The sequence below is a fragment of the Bradysia coprophila genome, unplaced genomic scaffold, assembly GCF_014529535.1.
Source record: "Bradysia coprophila strain Holo2 unplaced genomic scaffold, BU_Bcop_v1 contig_235, whole genome shotgun sequence".
Classification (NCBI taxonomy): Eukaryota; Metazoa; Arthropoda; class Insecta; order Diptera; family Sciaridae; genus Bradysia; species Bradysia coprophila.
In genome coordinates this window covers 1,533,898-1,556,037 of record NW_023503496.1, presented here as the reverse complement: position 1 = coordinate 1,556,037, position 22,140 = coordinate 1,533,898, and the positions used below count along the sequence as shown (strand labels likewise).

The 22,140-nt window shown below is 36.6% G+C and overlaps 1 protein-coding gene across 1 annotated transcript in view; it reads left to right on the top strand.

Annotated features, from left to right (window-relative positions):
- The first annotated feature begins 1,101 nt into the window (after window positions 1-1,101).
- Window positions 1,102-22,140, top strand: part of LOC119077375 — a 41,174-nt gene continuing 20,135 nt past the window's right edge. Inside the window, exon 1 of the mRNA XM_037184566.1 lies at window positions 1,102-1,643. Within this exon, the coding sequence (XP_037040461.1) occupies window positions 1,347-1,643 (297 nt within the window). The 5' untranslated portion in view covers window positions 1,102-1,346. The remainder of the gene's footprint in view (window positions 1,644-22,140) is intronic.

Below are 22,140 nucleotides of genomic sequence, written 5' to 3'. Positions count from 1 at the left end.
ACGAACGAAATTATAAGGGATAACACAAACGAAGCATTGAAAACGCGTTTTGGTCGTAGTTTTTCTTGACAGATGCAGTAATCGCAATTTCGATAGAGAAATTTCTAACTTTGTTTGACAGTTGTGACAATTTCGTCATGAAAACAAGGACCAAAACACGTTTTCAATGCCTCGTTTGTTCTCATCCTCGGCACAACTCTGAATAGAACTACTGTGTTTGTTTGTGTGCCAGTACCTTGCTCTAGAGCTCTAGAGCAGCTGCGATCGATCCTGCTCAAATAGTATTTTACATATCTAGGAATAAAAAGATGAAAAGTAGAGTTTTCGTGTGAATTTTGTTGATCCGAGGCAAAGCCGAGGTCAATAAACACACGAAAACGAGACTTTTCATTTTCATCCCGAGTTATGTAATGGATTTTACATGCTGAGGGCTTCGAAAGAAGTGCTTGAAACATGAAAAGTACGGTTTTCGACGCAAGTAGCATGTAAAACATATTGCGCAGTAGGAAGAGGAAACCTATTATCTAAGTTTACTCCATTAATCGTGTAAAGGCGTCCGAATAAAAAAATAATCGTAAGGTCAATCATGCACATCTCGCACAGTTTCACATCTAGGTATATGTGTAGTGCACGGTCGTTAATTTAAAGTCATGAAAGCGAGAAATTCTCTGTATACAAAACTCAGACCTAAAGGCACGGAAAAATCACCATCATCACCGCCGTGAGTACCTACAGTGAATATTCTCTTACGAACAAAAACGTCTTTGATTCATATAAGTTAGGCATTTATGAAAAATAATAATTGCAGATGGGAGCATAATATACCTGCTCTATACAGTACAACAAAATAACCGCCGAAGACATACACCAAAAGAATGGATCAACAAAAATCGTGAGTGTATCGCGCAGTGCTAAATAAATTCCACAGTAAATGTGTGACTTAATACATACAATATACAAATGCGGTAACCGACGATCACATATTTTTGCCCGCTTTTGGGAGAATAGTTGGGTGTAATGTGAGCGCATGGAGAGTTGCCTCTCTTTCGCTTTTTCTCGTATACGATCCAAGGATTTTATTAAACGGTAATTCAGTGATCGTTGTGCATATGAATAGTTAGTTGTTGTCGTTTGTTTGATGCGATCGGTTGTGTTTATAGAAACAGCAAAATCATTTTTTTTTTCTATTTCGTCGGGAGTTAGGATCAACAAGATTTTTTATTTATTTCGGTTAGGATGTTCGATTCCGTTCTGAATTGATGAATTGATTAAATTTTATCGACGGTTTTGGTTGCTCCGCGTCGATTGGGATTTTTACATTTTTTTGTGTGCTACATTTGCAAACAATGGTAAACAAACAGTACACGATTCAGGGTTCGAAAAAGGTGAAAAATAATTCACCGCCACCCAATCGCAGTGTATCCGTCATATCAAATGCACCGAATCCATCGAATTCGTCCGGTATAAGTGCAGATTCGAATGAAAACAATTGCTCGCAAAGTGTCTACGAACAGAACATTACTTATGTGCATAATGATGACTTTGGTGTTTGTGATGAGAATTGTGAACGGCTAAATCATAAGGATCTGTCGATAAATGACATAGGACGATTTCAGTATATTTTACAAATGGATAGAGAAATGGTAAGTCTTTTTGGTTTTGTATGATGCTGGTTCTTTATGCCTGTCCAGATGAAGGAGACAATGAATATATTTTTTTAAACGAGTTAACCGGTTGTCGACTTCGTTTTTTTTTATGTTCCGTTCTTCTTTTAGCTGTTTTGGCTGTTTGCATATTTCTTGAATAGAAATGGAAAATTAATAAAATTCTTGACTCGAAATGTGTAGAGTAGATTACGGATAGAGTATCTTCGGGTTGGTTTACACTGTAAAAAAAATGTTTCCAAAATTCTACAAGTCCATGCAAGGATGAGAATTGGTCTCCAAATTTCCGCTAATTTCAGAGTTTATTAAATTAAGTAGAGAATGGTGTGTTCCTTGCATCTACAACTTAAATTGATGAGACTGTCAAGATCAGGGTGAACTCTTAGGAAATTGATTCCCCATAATTTTCCAAAAATTTCAACGAATTTAAGATTTAAAAAGATGGTCATATAAAATCAGAATTTTTGCTCTGCTGAGGGCTTTCAAGAATTTAAAGCGTTTGAACTAGGGCCGTTAGGTTTCAGGAAAATGTGGACATTTGAAGTGGAAATTTGCGTCGTAAAAAATGTCTCGATCTGCAGGCTTGTTTTTCATACGTTGACGATTTCATTGAACACTAGCAATGATTTCTCTTGGCTTTACACTCTGGTGACGTGTTATGTAAATTCAGCTCCAAAAGTGGAAATTTCGCGCAAGAGATAAATTTAGCTCTTTGCGTCGACTTTTCGCGATTTAATTTAAAGGTACGGTGATGTGACGCACGCATTTACAAAATGAATGAACAGCAACATAGTTGCATCTGTAGCGCGCTCAATTTCCAATTTTTTTTTATATTTTTACGAAGTTGAAACGCAATGGAGTCAGTGAGTCTGTTATTTAGACGAGTTTTGTATTTTGAAGGCTACAAAGTTCACTGACATCTGAGCAAAGTTACTTTTCTATTCACAGAAAATTTCGATTTCGAATTTCGAAATCATTTAAATTTTGAAGCAATAGTTTAAGTTGAATCACATTTTGCAAACTCAGACCAAAATTTAATCGACCACAACCCTGTGTCTCATTGATGTCTCGTTTGACTGACTATTTTATCACTTCGTATCGTGAACACTAGCTCTCACGCCACTAAATCGATCTTCATAATACTCTTTCTCGTGGACGCTACCATTACACCCGTTTTTCCATTCACTTTATAATAGCTTGAAAAACTAATTTCTGTTCTTTAGTTCTAATTAAATTTTTCATTTTTCTTTGGTTAAACTGTCAAACTTGACGTAAACACTAAAATTGACTAAAGAAAAATTTCAATTAGATCTCTTTCGCAGTACTATGTGTAGCCTCGTGTGTAGCTACAGTTGCTCTCTGAAATATTCATGAGAAACTAACAATAAAACTTCGAAAATTCAGATTTTTTGATGTTATAACCTTACCTGCCTTGTATACCAAACTGGAAAGAGTTACTACAATCGTAAACTTGATCATCGGGAATTGCGACTACCGAGGGGAAAATTGCTCCCGAAAGTCCTGGTATAGTCCCCATTTCACTATACAAATAAACGTAAAGTCGAGGTCATTGGCTAAGCCTGACACTCAGCTCTATTCAAAATCACAAAGTCATAGTACAGCATTTTTCGAATTAGTTTCCCCCTCGTGACTACCATATACGAACGCAACGAAGACGATGAATTACATAAAGTGCATTTCTGTTGCATGGACAATGTTTCTTTGTAATCTTCCGCCTGACTGTTGCAACCATTTATATGTAGCGGCAAACGAGTACATTTTACTGGTAAAAAAGATAAATTTACGCTACAATGGTGCTACAGTGTAAAGCAACAGTATGTTTGACAAATTAATTTCCGAAGCCGCCTTTAGACTTGTAGTATAAAGCCAATCGACGGACGTTGGAATCTATATTTTTTGGTAGAACTGTACTTGTCTGAATTGAATCGACACTTGAAATTCATTATGTACACGAATAGCTATCGAATTTTTTCACAAACTTTGTAACAGCTAAAGTTTAAAATTAATGGTCGTGCAATCATCATTCATTTATAGGTCGACTGATTTACCATCCGATCCATTATAATATCTCTTCGTCTTCGTTTCTTTCAAAAATTATAAAGTTTTGCAATTTGAGCAAATTATTTTGTAAACGCGACCATCCCAAGTAAACAAACAAACAAAGCCGATCAAAATGCATTGACTCATTCCACCATCCCAACAACAACAGTGTCTATCGATAAATTATCCCCGATTATAAATTACCAGAAGACAAACACTATAGACTCACTTAATAGCTAAGGTGACCGATAAATCGCATGCACACATACTCTGCCAATCGGTGCATACCTCTTCATTACGTATTCTACACAGTTTTTGTTGCATGCTCATTTCATATCTGAGACACAATGTTCGAAATATTCATAACAAAACATTGAGATTTTTCTATTTTCGCAAATAAATAAAAAGTTTTCGATTTTAACGGGCTGCTTCCCACGGTGCATTGCAAATATTTGTAAATCCGTCTCTATGGGTATATCAGCGTGCATACACAGTGTCAAAAGTTCATTATTGTAACAATATATTTACACATTCAATTCTAGTTATACGATCAGTAACAACAACAACAACAAAAAAGTTCAGTCTTTAGGTCTTTTACTCTTCATAAGGTGTTCGGTGGTATTTTATACTATTAGATGTGTCTTATGTAGAGGTGAATGGTTTTTTAATTTGGCGTTATACATAATTGTAGGAGCGTCTCTCACTTTATTACATTAATAGTTTTATAGGCCGCAACATATTACACCGAGAGATTTATCTCGTGCAGTTGATGGGAAAGCAAAAAAAAATCAGCTTAAAAAATGCGATATTTATACTTATCCGTTTCGTCATCGTTTTATATTATTTTGTAAATTTAAATTTAAATATGTTTGACAATCGTACACGGATAATTATTATTAGAGAGAGAATTGCCATTGTTGCGCTTGCATTGTTAGAGATCTGTGCGAAAATTGTTTTTATTTTAAATTCCTGATTCAAAGTATTGATTAGCAGAGAGTTTTAAGCTTTTTATGGGAAACGGTAGATTTTTTTTCAGAAAATAAAAACTTTTCTCGCTGGAGGCGGTGGAGTCTGTTCCGATTGGTCAAACTTAAATATTTCTTCGTAAAATCTTTTTCTCAACGATCCGAAGTTTTAAATGAAATTATCAAAATGTATCTTGTGAAGGCAGGTCTCCAGCAACCAGATACACCTTTTTTACAAAACTAAGAGGCCTAAAAGTTCGTGTACGAACACAGTGCAATGAAATTTGCAAGTGAACACTGCCCGATTTCAGGCCTCCTAATTTTGTAAACAAGGTGTATGCGGTTGGAGCTGCTTTGATCTTGCAAACAAAAACGGCTGCAAATCAATTGTCACGTAAATTTATTGGCTTTCCTATACGTGACTGTCGTCGTCGGTAATTTACTCTTTTTTGAGTTCAATACAAAAAAAATTGTCTCAGAATTGAATGGCATGTCCTTCTCGCATTCTATTTTTTTCCTTCATTTCGAACCAATCTATACATCAACCGTAACACACATGACATGTTTGCTAAGAATTATAAAATAAAAATAAAAAGTGAATAGATCGTTGAACGTTCTCCTTAACTATGAAACACAATTTTGATCGTTTGATCGAATAAAACAATACAAAACCGATCGACGGTTATTAGACCATGATCTATATAATCGCAAAATAATGTCATGCAACGTGTGTCTATTATAATGGTCGCGCTGTAACATATAATATATATGAACGTAGTGTCACTGCCATACTATGCGTCTTATAAATTTTGTTTCAACGTATCAAACTGCCACATTTGATTACAAATCATAAATCACTGCAAATTTTTGTAATGACTGTAAAACTGTCGGCATGTTCGTATTACATGCATTGAATGCTAAAAGTTAAGTGTGCCGTAAATTATGGCCATTACATAAAAAGACAATTTATGTTTCTCGATTATATTTCGCTGGAATATTCGCATAACATGGCTTGGTTGAGATGATTCACAGGAGGATCGATGAGAGATACGCAAACACAATTACGATGCTAGCAAAGAACTCGTATGTGCGACAGGGGAAAATAATCAGATTCAGTCGATCTCTCGACATTCTTTCATTGGAATCTGAAATATCAGTTTTGATCCCAATTACAGAATCAATTGAGTTAAATCCAAAAATCTTTAGGAGGACAGAATCGCTGCCCTGAGACCTCACTAACAGCCTTTTACGGCCAGTTTACGACTTAACGTGACTTTTGAAATACGTCTCAAAGTATGCAAATACTCTCTATGAGGAAAGTTAGATGCGAATTGATATCTCGCCTAAATGTAGACTCCAAACAAGTATACCTACCCAAATTATGAAGCTTGAGGACGTTACCAATGCGATACAATCCCAAGTGGAATTGTTTGACACGGGAATTGAACCCGAGTCATTTTAGTGGAAGGCGAGCACATAACCACAGCGTCATCCTGTCATATACTTTCACTCCTTCAACTTATATCACTCATGTAAGTCATGCTTAACACACGACGATGCTCTGCGAACGAGGATCTGTGACCGCGTTCCGGCTTCATACAGTCTAACGTTTCAATAAAACAATGAGGACATAGGTTCTGACAGATGAGGCTATGACATCTCTCAGTTGCTCACGAAGGCAGCTGCAGCAAAATTTTCCAGTGGCTACTCCATCGACGTTTTCTGTACCAAAAAATTGTGTACGGCCAGTCCACTTAACCTTTAAAATTTCGGTGTCAGCTGTACTCGAGAGTATTTGAACACTTGTCTGAACATATGTTCTTTCGAGACTTTTGATTTATTCAAAAGGCTGTAAACTCTGAGGAGGTCACGCAGATCGCCATTTTATTTACTTATGGCGCGGTAACACACCAGTTCTCATGGTTTGCAATATTTTTCTTCAACATCACCACATGATCACGGTGGCGATAATCACCCACGAGAGAGGTGAATCTTTACCATTTTATCGTCAAGTATGTGGTGTGTCACCCGAAGTGTTACATCCTTGTGTTTTTTCAGCAGCCAATGCAAAATTTCATTGCAATTTTGTTAGCAGGCGCTGATAGTTTAGAACATTTTTCATAATCAAAATTCAGACTAGTTTAACAGAACGCAACCGTTTCGGAATTTAAATTAAATTTTTTGTAAAATGGACACTTCGTTGGATACTTTGATGTGCATACTGTTCGATCACGGTAATAGTTAGATTCCAATCGGTACATCGATTTATGTTCAAATTCTCTCTACACTTCATTATGAAAATTTCCTTCGCTTCCGTTCGTGATTTGTGTGTGAAAACATCGAATCCCTAAGCTAACCTCTTCACTGTTTCATCTATCAGATGCTCATGTATATCGACAAACGCTTTGCGATAGCTATGTGAGACAATGCGAAGCCAAATTCGAAGAAGCAAAAGAAGTTTATTTGCGACATGCCTCGTGTCGCCGCCGTCACGGGGATTTGGATCACATGTGGAGGCAATTACATCATAGAATTCGAAGGTACGGGCGCTTGCAACTTCCCAACTTCCTCCAGCAAGAACGTGACGATGGCGTAGCATTATCAATAGTTAAGCAAGCCATTCGTCGGTATAACAGGGACGCTAACAAATTTATGCGACTTGTGCGTGCACGTGCACGTGAATGATCCTTCTTTTAAACGAATAAATTGAAAAGTTCTTTTTATGCAAATCGTTGAGCCATTGGTAAATTCTATGCTGGCGACAGAGAGTCCAAACTGTGGCTTCTGCATTACATAGCGTTTCCTTCCAAGAATACAAAAAGTCGCCCAAAATTCTCATATAAATTCTGTTTTTTATGTTGGTATAAGCCACTACGGCCAAATGACAGTTATTAATAAAATCGGTTTCTTTGCCGGTTCTTGGAGTGCTCAAGAATTGATTCCAAACTTGCCGCTCGATCGGAGCGAGCGAAATGTTTGGTCGATTCATCGCCTGACGTCTCCGGTCCAAGGTTATTCGAAATGTCAAAAAATGAGCAGGCACTTTGTTCACGTTTGAAAATAGAAACCAATGTTTGGATGGTTTTCTTGTAAAATAATGAGCTTAAACACTTACGCAAAACAAGAAACAGTTAGCCATGGTTATCGGTCAAAGCCGTTATTGCTTATGCCAGATAGTAAATTACGACAGTGTACGATCTAATTTTTCATTTTTACACCGTTTCAAGGTCATGTCGTTAGCGTAAATATTAATCTTTGACATAACCATATCCTACCATGCTAGGTGCTTTGACATTTGTGCAAGCGAACCTATAAGATTGGTTCGACTGTCATGGTTTACGTTCATTACAAACGTAGCATTGAAATCTATTTCCTCAGATTAAAACGATTTGTAAAGAAAGGAACCGTTCCAATCATTTAAAACTCTTAACCGTTTCACGATATTAATCGTCTTCCATGTGCAACTCTTAAAGAAAAAAGCGCTAAGTCTCAATGTAAATTACAAATCCGTTTAACGATTACAATTATTCCATTTCTCTCCGACTCAGCGTAATCGTATAATCTCATCAATTACGGTTTTCATCAGTCAGTGTGTTAAGTGTCGGTGTTAAGTGAGTATGGTATTAGATAATGGAACATTTTGTAAATTGATATACAAAGCGACGAGATAATAGTTTTTGTTGTTTTTTTGTGTGTGATTTTTTTCTTCTTTCTTTTTGAATTTCGTATGTTTGTTTTAAAGATGTAATCCACGAATATAAATAATTATGGGTACGGAAGGCAGGGCCAATTTCAAGGAATTATTCAAAGCTCGGCTCTTCGGTCTACAATTAATGTTTGGATCAGTTCGATTGTTCTGGCTTACCTATACAGTGTTAAGAGAGCGTAAAAGAGAAGAAAAGAACCAGTTAATTAACTGGTCTCTATGGGTGATGCGGCGAAATTTGGATGTAAAGGTCCAGTTAACTACGAACCAACCAGTTAATTTAACTGAGTTCGATGGGTGATTACTCTTTTGGACATTTTGTTTTAGCACTCTATAGAGTGTTAGAAGAGAACGAAGACCATTTAAATTGAATTGGACTCGGGATCATCTGTGAACGATTAACGACTGAACATTGTAATTGGTCGTACGCTGCGCTAATACATCGTCTCCGTTGTGCTTTCTCTGTTCACCGAAAAGTTCTGCTCAACCGATGTTACAATTTACCTAGTCTAAGTAATCCTAAACGGAGGTGAATAGACTGAGAATAAATGGATGAGTTAAAGGCCGAATTCAGTTTCAATTCGCTAAAGATTCTTCTCTCACAGTGACGTTTTTAACTCGAGTTTGACATCTTAAGGATAATGTCAACGGCGGATCACTTTAATTACGGAACCTTAGTTGGTCGCGAGGATATTTTCCCTGGGATACTGGAATCAGAGTAGAATTTGTAATGGAGAGTTAATAGTTATTTGTTCACCGAGTGAAAAAAAATGTTAGAAATTTTATTTCGAGGGTGTTTTTTGTAGTAAGAGCGTAGTAAGCGCAACAATTCATCTGAGAAAATTTTCTACTTTCATCAGTGCAACGTTTTCACAACAAAGGCTTCGGAAGTTTCAGCGGATGGGAGAAAATTACTATGAACTGTTGGGAAGTGTCAAATGAAGGAGAAATTCTTTTGTGTAAACGTTTGACAGCTACTGCAAGCTCTTTGTTTCAAACTCAATTTCCCCTTCAAAACACTTCTTCGTCATAACAGTCTACAATTAAGTCAAATGCACTTAAAAGTTATTTAACTCGTTCCGTCTACTCCTCCACTCGGATATACTCGCAGATGCCACATTCAAATTCGTGCAATCACTGCTCACTTACTTGACCAAGTGTAATATTTCTTCTAAATTCAACTAGGACCGATGCGATGTTTTAAATATGCCCTGGTGTACATACACAATTTCGATGTCCAAACACGATTTTCGGTTACATCTCTCTCAGTTTTTTTTTATTCTCCGGGCGGTTACACCCATAATATTATTGTAATGTTAAAAAGGTTAGCACAGAAGTAACAGAAAAGAAGAAAATTTCAACAACAAAAAAGCCACCGCCATAACTCACAAAAACTCTGAACTTTTGCATAAAAATGGTCAACACGGTTCGCCCGATGTAAGCTCATTTGTGCAGATAGCAATTTGTCAACTTAATTTAATGTTAACGGTTCATGCGTGTGCGCACATTTAGCGGTGATGTATATTACGAGAAAGAGAGACCTTGAATTTCGTAACACTAAATAATAATAATAAAAAACATGTTTGTTAGTTCCGATAACAACGCGTAGACATCATCTAGACATACATAATGTAATATGCAAAAATGTGTTAATAATGTTCATTCATGAATTTAGTAGCTCGCGGGTCACTTTTACGTAAGATTTCGATGAATTTTTGGTGTTTTTGGTTGACTTTTAAAACCAAGCGATCGGTCGACCTAATTAACAAATATATCGATCGATCGATGACGAAAATCGGTTAATCGCTTTTGCTCAGAGGTCAGCCAAATCTGTTTTTTGCCTATTGGCGATTTTCAAACATATTCAGGTGGCATTCCGTTCTGCGCTAAACTTGGCATTTTGATTAGTTCCAATTGTTTTCATTACGATGTTGTGTCAGCACTTTCTTTGTCAATTATGGCACTGTGATTGGTACAATCATTTACCGTTATGCGTCGTATTCTTTGTTGCAAATCGCCAATTATGGTTAAATGAATTGCGGCATTTTAACCTGTCACAGACGGCAAGCATCGAAGATTCTCAGAGATTGATTTCAGAAATCTTTTACTTCATTTGTCAGATCAATAGTCAGATCTTGTTGTTTATTATCGCTGTCATGTCGTGGTCGATAACAGATGACAGCCATCTGTAACAGGCTAAAGTAGTACCGTCTCATGTAGTAAAGCTATATACGAAAATGGGGTGAGGTTTTTGGTGAGGTAAGCGCTTTGATTTGCGACAGTGAAGAAAAAATGTTTTTTGAGTCACCTACAGCATTTGTAAGAATTGCTGCTTACTCCAAAAAATATGCTAAAGGTGGCACTGTGTTGTAGATGAAAAGGAGATGTGAGGCAAAATTGATCGCTGAAATCTAGTCCTTCAAATTTTTGAAGATGCTTTTAACAAAAGAGGCTCGACGCAGATAAAAATTGTTTGTCAGCGCGACTTTTTTTTAAAATGTGGATATTTAGTTGCACGTTAGTCCGTATATTAACGAAAAGCATAACTGATATTCCGTCAATGACAATAATTGAATTTGGGGAACTTTGAAACCATTTTCCCTGGCCATTTCCAATCCATTTTTCATAAAGTGGGTGTCATTTGAAAGCTACATTCACAAGTACTTCTGATTCTCGGGAACCTGAGACATGGCCTGGGAAATTCATGTATGTGCAAATAAATATTTTGTATCTACTACTTCACCTCTCCTTCATTTCCTTTCGAGGATTATGGAAAGTTCCATTTGTGGGGAATCGTTATAGACGATTTTGCCTATGAAAATTTCAATTTACTTTTACGAAAGGTTATTCGTATGACATGACAAGTTCCTCGATGAAATTATTTTTGTGACTGCCCAAAATCCAAAATAAGGTCCAATCCTGACGTTCCTACAACTTCTTTGTTCTAGACACTACACATTCCTTACGGATCTGTCCATTTTTTCGGCTAACATTTGAACTTTTATCAAGTTTGAAGTCACCAGAGGTCAGTTCCTAAAAAGAAGTGACATTGTCATGGTCCTGTTCTCTGTTCTAGAACAATTGATCTGCAGTGAATTCAGCCGAGTTAAAAAGCTTCTTCTGAGTTTTATTGATGACTAACTAAGTCTAAGGTAGCTAGGACCTACAGTGTAGGTCAATTCATAAGAAAAAGCCAGGAGGGAACCAGAAAAGTCGGCTGAATTGCCTGAAATTTTATAGTTCTGCAACGGGGCAGATAGTTGGTCATGTCATTTCTTTTTCGGAACTTACCTCTGGTGACTTTAAACTTGCTAAAAGACCAAATGTTAGCCGTAAAATTGGCTAAAAACGTACGTTATTTGAATTTCCAATCCAATTTCATTATTTATTATTCTACACAGATTCTTCTGTCACGTAATGCGTTGTGACATAGTGCATAGTATTTAACAAGCCTTTCAAACTTTATCTCACACACATAACATCAACATCGGAAAAGGAGAAGACCTTCATAACCATTTCAAATAGTTCGATCCCTCCCTCCGCCAGCATTTTCATCGAACAAAATTTTTCGATTAAAAATCACAAACTTGGCTGTGTTGTGTGTGCATTCGAAGCATATTAAACACGGTGCATACCAAAAGAGTCATCGAATTGCATATTATTGTTTCGAGCATTGAATGCCATTACGTGCTTCTCTCGGTGTAACCTTTCTCGATCAGAAATGTCGCTTGTGAAGGTGTAAAAAAAAAGAGAATCAAACACATCTCGCATTTAATTGACTGTACCAGGTAAAACGTCGTAAAATATAAACGAATAGATTGTACGGTTGATATAGAGCTGCAGATATGCAAATCAACTGTGCATTCATTTGTGCTGGTTTTTAATTCCTCCTTGAACTAATAGTCAAACAATTTTATTTATCTGTTTCGTATACTGAACGCTGTAAGTAGCATCAAGAACACATTTTGTCAATAAAAACCATTACGATTCATTTTACGAGATTGCTTTTTGCAATTCAAATGCAAAATGTGCTCTTTTCCGATGCTTCAGCCGAATGCTGTACACCGTACAGATTTGATGGCAGCATGGATGAATAACGTTTGATCACGAAGTCGTTTTCAATTCAAAAAAAGTTCATCACAACACAAACGCTTGATGATGGGATGACTATCGTTAGAATATGACGATGAACTTTTTGCACGGACGAATGGCAGTAGTAACTTCAAAAGTTGTCTGTGTCCTATCGCGAAGTATATAAACACTGAAGATAAATGCAGCGAAAAACTTCTTTGGCACTTGGTGATACACTAAGGAAGCGCGGTGCCCCGTTGAACTCTTAAATATTACAAGCCGGTTCTTATTAACGTTAACTTAGCTGTAACTCACAATCGAGCCTACTAAATCGAGAGAATTTTCAATTTTCCTGAATTTTTCTCTGGATCACGTCCAGTACATTTACGTCAGGTATTGGCGACTTTCACGATCAACAGATGTCGCTGCTGTCTATCTATGAATTTAACTTCTATATTGGCACTTGAGCTGCACTGTAGATGGCGTCACTTTTCTATGAAAAAGCAATTGCTACTTGACATCTCATTTCTGTCTCTCATTTTTCAATATATTTTTGACGTATCTTTGCTAAATGATGCTACCAGCTTACACCTAAAGTGCCAATTAAACATTGAAGTTGATGCAAATAAACAGAAACTCACGAAACAATTAGCACTTGAGGTTCAAGCTGGCAACACCATTTCATAGAAAAGTAACGCCCTCCACAGTGCAGCTTAAGTACCAATACTTTCGGGTGAATATAATTTTCATACCACTGGCCATGGCCACAAGTCAAATTCCATTTGTTAATTGCAACACATGCCAAAACTCAATACTAACCAACGCTGTTCGAACCAAGGTTCTGAAAGAATAGACACTTACGAAGGCGTGTAAAACACAGATTTTGGCTATTTAGACGGGTTTTGTTAGCCAAACTCATAAGAAAAGAAACTTGGAATTTTTTTATTTTCATCAAGTTGACACAATCTGTAATGAGTTTAACAAAACCGTGTAAATAGCAAAAATCCGTGTTTCACCGACTTAACCTGTTCTTTCAGAACCTTGGTTCGAACAGTGTTTATTGGCACTTTAGGTGTAAACTGGCAACACTGCTAATATATGGAAAATAATATGGAAAATAAGGGAGAGAAATGAGATGAAAATTCGCGATCATAGAAAAGACGCTCTCTACAGTATAGCTCGATAGTTTCCATTACGCACGTATGTCGCCACTTTCTATGTTCAATTTGTACTTTTGCAGATGATTCTTTTTCCGTTACGCGTCGCACCCTTTGTTACATATAATCAATAGATTAAGATTGGCTCACCTAGTATGTGTATACTACGTAGATGGAAGCACGGGGTTTCAGTGGTTTTCGAACATTTGATTTTTTTTTTTTGCAGATATTGTAGTGTCAAATTCTGTCCAAGTTGTGACATATTTGCAAGGTATTGGCCTTTTTCACAAAGTATAATCAGCGTAACCTTCGTAAAAACAATCTTGAATCTGACAAGAGCGCGTGTGCCAACGTGTAAAAAACAAATGTTCAAAACCCACTGCTGAACCGTGGCGATCGCCGCTTGTCAAACGGACAGTACATAAACAAATTCCATCACCTATATCCGGGACTGTTACTGGTCGTTTTAGATTTACCAGGTAGGTCTGTTGATGCTTTGTCCCTTGTTACTGGTCGTTATATTTATGTCAATGATCTAACATTTGTATAATGTGAAATGAGATCTGAATTCTGTTATGTCCAACCGATACGAGTGAAATCAGTAGCAACTGATCGTACTGTTATTGGTTCATGAAGTGAAGAAGAATTTGCTTCATATTTTAAACTAAATCATCGGAGAACATCACGATGTTGCTTTCTATCTTTATCGAAAATGACATCCTGTCTTCAGTCGCATTTTCTTCGCTAAACTCTTAGGAATAACTCAGATTAGGAATAGAGACCTCATATTTAAATCAAATTAAATTCGTAGCTCGTGCTAATCTCAGCGGAAATGAAAATTACCGCAAAATGCATCGATAAAATGAATCATTTCCGTGGGATGCTGCGAGTGTGCGAATTGTTATGCGATCTCGTTAACCAAACATGTATTATTCCGAAGAAGAGTGGTACACCGTTTGCATCGAAAACGTAATGTTTTCGGTATGGCAGAAAGTGTGCAACAATTTTCGAACGATTGTAATTTATCGCCGACGATAAAATAAATTCACATCTGGTGCGATAAACCAACCTTCCATGCGAAAACTGTGACAAAAATCACTTATATTTTCTGTCATTTCGGTTTGATTTGTTCGCTGATAGAAAAACATGTTTGTACGACTTCTTCAACCAAAACTAAAAGCGCATTTAAACCGGGTTATTAGTGGTCCCGGGTAGTCCATTATTGCGTGTTTTGTATTAATGAATTGCGCTTACGATTGAATTATATGCACAAAAAAAAGAAGAATACGAAAAAATCGAAGAAAGTGTTAACAGTTTTCGGTCGGAACGAAGATAAATCTGTTTATAGGACCGGTATGTGTACCTATGCAGATTGCACACAAAAAAAACCTTCACCTGAGGGCCTCTTTCAGCCATGTGCACGGAACTGAAAATGTGTAAGAAGATATTTCACCTTTTTGTGCACTCTCGTTCATTTCATTAATTTTCATTTTAATTTATGAACTGACGAGACCGTAAATTAAAAAATCTTACAGGAAAACAATAATGAAATGCAATCGATTAAAGTGAAAGAATTTGCATTTATTGTATCCTGCTGAAAGAAGTTTTTGCTTTGTGGCTTTATGGTTTGGTCGAACGTAAATTTTATGTTTTACATGGAACCAAAAAAAAAAACAGGTCTCGAACTTACACAAAAATGATTCATGGCAAATTGCAGTAAAGTTGTCAGCGAGATGATGTAACCACACCAGCAAAATCAACGATATTTTAGTGGTTTTTGACAAACACTGAAGGTAATGCAGATCCTCAGCGAATCACAAACCAACCAACGAATAATGGAACCAACTTTGCGGTGAATCTTGTGTTTCCACACTTTGGTTTCTTATGCGTGTTTACAAAGGGAACCGAAAGCTTTTAAGTCCTACTTAACTCACTTATAGAAAGACTATGACGAAAATAGTAAAATATGCTCCGTGTTGCACAAATACGATTTGTGTGGTACTATCCCTCGACAAACCAAAATCAACAAACTGTGAGGGATTCTGTTGAAAAACCTCCTAACGAAATCGGACCCATTTCGTCTGAGATGGATAAAAAGCGTTTGATAGGTCTTGGTCTGAGGAATTCAAAACAGGCCTCAGATAGTCTCTAGCCACCATTGGCAGGCAGGTCTTCAAAGTTCGATAAATGGATGTTTTTTAGACTCATTTTACAGTAGTTAAATATGTGTGATCTGGATATGAGTGTATTCGTTGGAAAGCTGAGGTCCAGTACTTTCAGGCGTGCCTAGCTTAGTCTACTGACATATGACAGAAACAAATGATAAAATGGAAGTTGGGTAAAAAGGAGTCAAAATCTATGACAGGTCTGTGTCGGTAGTGTAGTGACATGTAGTAATGTGCAACTTACATGATCTCTGTAACGTACGTTATCTAAGCTTTCCATTGATATCTCATATGCCGTATGTTACATTCAAAGTGTCTGTATACTCGCTGCTAACTAGCGACAAGAAGGAGACTTTAATACAGTAACCAAAGGCTCCTGTCTCCTGTCTAAATTGAATTTGAGTTTTAACGTAGTAACAAAGAGAGAGAGAAGAAACTCCTGTCGAAATTCAAATTATTTATTTTGGTCTTTTTCAAATTACGTTTCAAATCAAAATTTAATGAGTGGATTGAATGAATTGAGTGAATTGAGTGGACCGTTTTTATTCGATTACATCGATGATAATTACAGTAGGGCCCAATCAACGCCAGAAAAAACCTCCCACTTGATTAGACGTGAATGGAAAATTTTCTTCGTAAAGAAATTGGACGATTTGTATGACAAGATCAGTCGAAAGTTTGAAACGAGAAGGAAGGACATTATAGACGCACTGTCTGACTTATGCAACGATAGCAAAGCCGCCGAACTTCAATTACAATTTGAAAATTTGGAATATGAAATCTATAGAACGCTCGGCGAACGAAGCGTAATACCGATATTTGAAAGCTTTGGAGACGCCGATATCGAAACTGAAAAGGAAAACGTCAATTATGAAATTGCAGATTGGAAATCACAGTGCCAGGATTTACTAGAAGAATTAGACGGAATTTGGAATGAGATCAGCAAATTAATAACTAGGCGACAAAAATTGTTTGATATCATTGACCTGTATTTTTAGAGATGCTTTGAGGTGGTACGTAGATTCTTACGTATGAACGCAATGGTGGAAAGCTAACAAACGCTGAATTATAAAAATGTGGGACAAAAGCTGTTTATCATTCATAAATTTTATGATGTGACACCAATGTTCAAACCTGAATATTCCGAATTCAACTCAAATTTAACTCTTTTTATGCTTTTGATCTATTTTTGTTTGTAGTATCATGTCCGGAGGGATAGCGGAGGACTTGACGCAGTGTAACTTCCAAAAAAAGAACGAAGAAATTTTTTTGAGACGCGGCAACTATATTTAGGCGAGAATTTAAGTTTCTTTCCTTTGGCCTGTATCACCACAAATCCTATTCTATCTTATTCGCGCTTCAAATACGAGCAAAACGAGCTATCACTCGACTATGTAGCTTTAAAATTTCCCGAGATACATCGTTTCGAAATTGGCACTTTTCATAGAAAATACACCAAATTGACTTTTCACAAACAATCAAAATCTTTCAACTTACTCTGTATGTTTCTATCTATCTGTCTATCTATCGACGGTCGATCTCGGAAACTAGTCAGCCAATCTCCATGAAATTTTGCAGGAACCTCAGGGTGGGCATAAAAATGAAAATGTGATACGCCATTACCCAGGAAAAACCAGAATTTTGTTTTATTGGCCTCGAAGTGGTTTCTGAGTGTGGTTTTCGAGGGTCGGGAACGCGTTTTCGGCTGTAGCTTAGCTGTATTGAAACCTACAGAGGCGTGCGACCCATCAAATGAAAGGTATTCGTAACACGACTCGAACAAAAAAATAATTTAAAAAATCGGGGCAGATTCGTTTGAGCTAGAGTGATTAGAGTGACCAAATTTTGAGCTACTCGAGCGTAGGATGAAAGGACTAATATTTTTTTGGGTTATGAGAGATAGAGAGTTACTTTCTTCGGCAAAGTCTCAGAGTTTTACGAGTAGAACATAGGGGCATATGTAAAAAATGTCGAAAGTTAGAAATGGGTGGGTCAATTAGGGTTTTAGAGTTATTTTGTGAATGGTGGCAGATAGAGAGTTACTTTCTTCGGCAAAGTCTCAAAGTTTTACGGGTAGAACAGAGGGACATATGCAAAAAATGTCAAAAATTGGAAATGGGTGGGTCAATTAGGGTTTTAGAGCTATTTCTTGAATTGTTGCAGTTAGATAGTTGCTTTCTTCGTCAAATTTTCGAATTTCGTTAAATTTTCAAATTTCGTCAAATTTTCGATTTTCGTCAAATTTTCGATTTTCGTCGAATTTTCGAATTTCGTCAAATTTTCGAATTTCGTCAAATATTCATTATTTCGTCAAATTTCCGAATTTCGTTCTAAAAAGCACTTCTAAAACGACTGATATCCCAACAAAAATCTCTTCGAGAAAAGTGTGACGCAGTCTATGAAGTACAATTTCTAAAATGAATGATATCGCTAGAGTTGACGCTTTCAGCTTCGTTACGCAAAAATTAAATTTTACACACAATTTTAGTTCAAACAAGCTGGCTTAGTTTTTCTCATCATCTGCCTAATAATTTTTACCAAAAAAAATTTGACTGGAAACAACCAAAATTTTACCAAAAAAATCTGCGTCGCATGTGGCAGATAAATTTTCTTGCTGGTCTGTTCCTGAACATTTGCCACTTTGCGACGCAGACTTTTTTGGTAAAATTTTTGTTGTTTTCAGTCAATTTTTTTTTGGTAAAAATTATTTGGCAGATGATGAGCCCGTGTCAAAACAAAAGGGTAGAAAATAGATTCTTTCTCCCCCGAACTGTCATCAAACGAAGCTACAACAAAACGTCATTTTTTCATGATCTTTAGGGTGGAGGGAATAAGCTTAATCACACGTCGAACATACGAAAAATGTTCTCTTTCGCGTTGTTACGTATAGCTACTGGTAGTGAAGGGTATCAACTGAAATCGAGAACATGGAAATCGTTTTTAGTACGCAGGCGAGAAAAAGGTCATTTTCTCCCTTCCGCACGGTGGGGTTGAACAAAACTAAAATAGAGCCGCGACAGCACCACTGAGTTTTCTTCATGTTCTTATTGAGGGACTCGAGTACTATCAGGAACCACATTCAGTCCGCGATCCATCCGGCCGTTTCGGCTTTAACCGACTGCAGATACACGTAATTATTGTAAGAATTGCTTTAAATAACTCAAACCACTTATTTATGAAGAATGGATAACACATCCACTCATCCTAAAGGAACGGGTACTTGAAGATATAATGTGGTTCCTTGTAGTACCCGAGTCTCTCAATAATAACACGAATAAAACTCAGAGGTGGTATCGCGACTCTATTTAAGTTTTGTTCAACCCCACCGTGTCAGGTGAAACTTCGGCAGCCTTTGTTGTGAAAAACGCTGTGTTAACCTTGGGAAAAAGGTTGGAAATTGAATTTTATCGAAGGACTAATTGAACACTCTTGACATGAAATTTCCAAGTTTTCTTCCCTCGGTGAACAAATAACTATTCATTTCCCAACGATCTCACTATGTTTCATTTTGCTTATAGTTTACTAAAGTTGTTGGGACATAAAACTATGACCCACCATTTTTAGGTTGTGCGGTTTACCTCGGTTACCTTAGCCTGCATGATGTAATACATCAGTGATGTATGCAGTAAATCTTTTTCGATTTTTATTGACTTTTCGACTTGCTAATTAAAATCCAACGTAAATCTTAAAACAGAAATTGTAATAACCGATGTTCCATTCAACGTTATTTATACAGTGAAGCATACCACGCTAAATCAGCGGATTTCATACGCGATGCAAAATGCAAATAAATTGTTAATGAAGTGATGTATTGAGCAAAAGAAAAAAACGAGAGAAATATCTAACCACTTCACTAATCAATAAACATTTTAGAGTTTATTTTCATACGTCCACCATACCTCTCTATAGCACTCAATCGTAGTTTATGGTTCATTAATCATTTGGCGCCAAAAAAAGCAAAATTGAAACGATCTTTCAGCATATTCCATTTTGTTTGTTCAATGTTTGTGTAATTAATGGGGCACATCTTTTATTCGTTCACATTTCGGCTATTTTTCTTCTTCATCATCATCGGATTTTCAATATTCGACAACGTCATTACATGATTGGCAATAATATAAATCAACTGACATTGAAACAGAGACTCTAATAAGTCTATTCTCTGAATTTGATTGAATTAAACACATTCATTACCAAGACCGTAATGATCATTTGATGATTGGACATAATAGACGAACAGATCGGAATTATAAAAGCCGAACGTATGTTTTCGGAAAAGGACAATTGAGAATACTTATTTAACGATTCGTAACTCGTATGACTTGTGGAATTTTGTTTTTATAACGAAACGGAAAAAAATAAACTTTTGTGATAATTAATGCACTCAAGATAACTCTATTGAAAATGTTTTCTTATTAAATTAATTTATTTAACCGTCTGCAAGGCCATTTTTGGAGCGAGCACCATTGTGATCGATGAGACCCATTTATTGCGATCGTGTCGTAATGGCACATTGAATGATTTGTTGAAAGAAGCAAATCATTCGCCCACTCTTAAGCAAATTGACATCTGATTTATTTCCTATCGTAATATCAGATCATGTGCCTCACTTCCGTCAATTTCACCGACTTTGTGTGAGTAAATTGTCACTCAATGTGGAAAGTGATGACTTTTATCCATCTTTCAACTGTAAAGTGTACTTTACAGTAGAGCAAACGAACTGTCAGTCGCTCGATATACAAAACCAATATCACTGTATTCATACACTTCTAAAATAATGAAATTTACAAGCGGACACTGTACGATTTTTGGCCTCCTGATTTTGTAAACAATTCGAGTGATATTGCTAGAGAGCTGCTTTGACAAAACTATTTATGCTGAATGAACGATATCTCGTAGAGTAGCAACACTGTAATTATGTCACAGCAGCACTGCTCCTAGCATGAACACTGAAAAGTGTCAAATTTGGAGGCTTTAGTGTTAAGAGCTACAGCTTACGATTGTTTGTATTGAGTGTCTTAACTCATACAACGAAAACCATTCACGCAGTGCCTACTGTCATCAGTCTCCGAATATTTTCTATGTTCACTGTTATGTCTTGTATTTCACATATCTTTGTGGTATGGGATCATTCATAAATTACGTAACGCTTTTTCAGTGCTGTCATCAAAAGTAACTATCGACAGAGTTAGCACCGAGTGACCGTAAGCTAAATTAGAAGTACAAATTTATGAGCGAAAGTCTAGAGTATGTGACGTAATTTTCTTGTGACATCACAATTGGCTTAAAATAAGTCGATCGACAGTTTGGTTGCAACGAAACCATAGTCAAAATTGCTTGTATGAAACTAAGAGTAATTCACGCCGTAAGTGTGCCTAAAATTTGAATTTTAAGTGAACGATTCGATGAAAAAGTGAACCGAAAAATACATTTCAACGCTTCATTGTATGAAAATGACGCTGCGTTAGAAAGACCTCCGCACTTTCCATTTTGAATTTCGACCGCACTTACGGCGTGAATTACTCTTAGGTATGAAAGTCCTTGTGACTTTGGCCTACTTACCCAACTCGTTGGATTTACAATATTTTGGCTGGAAAGTTACTTAAATACCACTGACTTCAGGTTACACAAAGCAACGCTGAAGGGACCTTATTTAAAATTTCCTTTTGTCCTCCTGTCTGTCAATGTTTACAGTGGAACAAAAGTTAAATTTGAATTAGGTCTCTTTCGAGTTGCAATGAGCAGAGAGAGGATAATATGACGACTGGGTCGTTTCGACGGATAGAGGGAATATGTCGAATGATTTTGAAATTGAGAGAAAATGTATTGAATTCTCTCTCAAAATCCCAACTGTCATTCGACATATTCCCTCTATCCGTCGAAACGACCCAGTCGTCATATTAGCATCTATGAGTGGATTACGCATTACGCAAGTTGTTGTACTACACGTAGCAGGGCGAAAGAGACCTAATTCAAATTTAACTTTTGTTTTGCTGTCAACTTTCACAGAAGATCTTTTACTTAAAGTCAACTTTTGGGAATGGAAGCTGAAAGCACAAAGTTAGAATAACTGGCGTAACTGTATCTATACATTGTAGCACGAAAGAGACCTAATTTATATATTTTGTTGTTTTGCTGTCAACTTTAACAGTAGATCAAAAGGGAAACATGAACATGAAATGTTAAGGCTTCTGGAATAGTTTTTGTTTTATTATAAGTAAATGTTACCAGGCACTAAGCTAGACTTGACCTCTGTCAAAATAAAGAATCGAAATAGTACAATGAATTCAAGATCAATTTTCTCTTACTGCAAATTTATGGGAAGCCTTTGTTGTAATTTGACAATAGCCA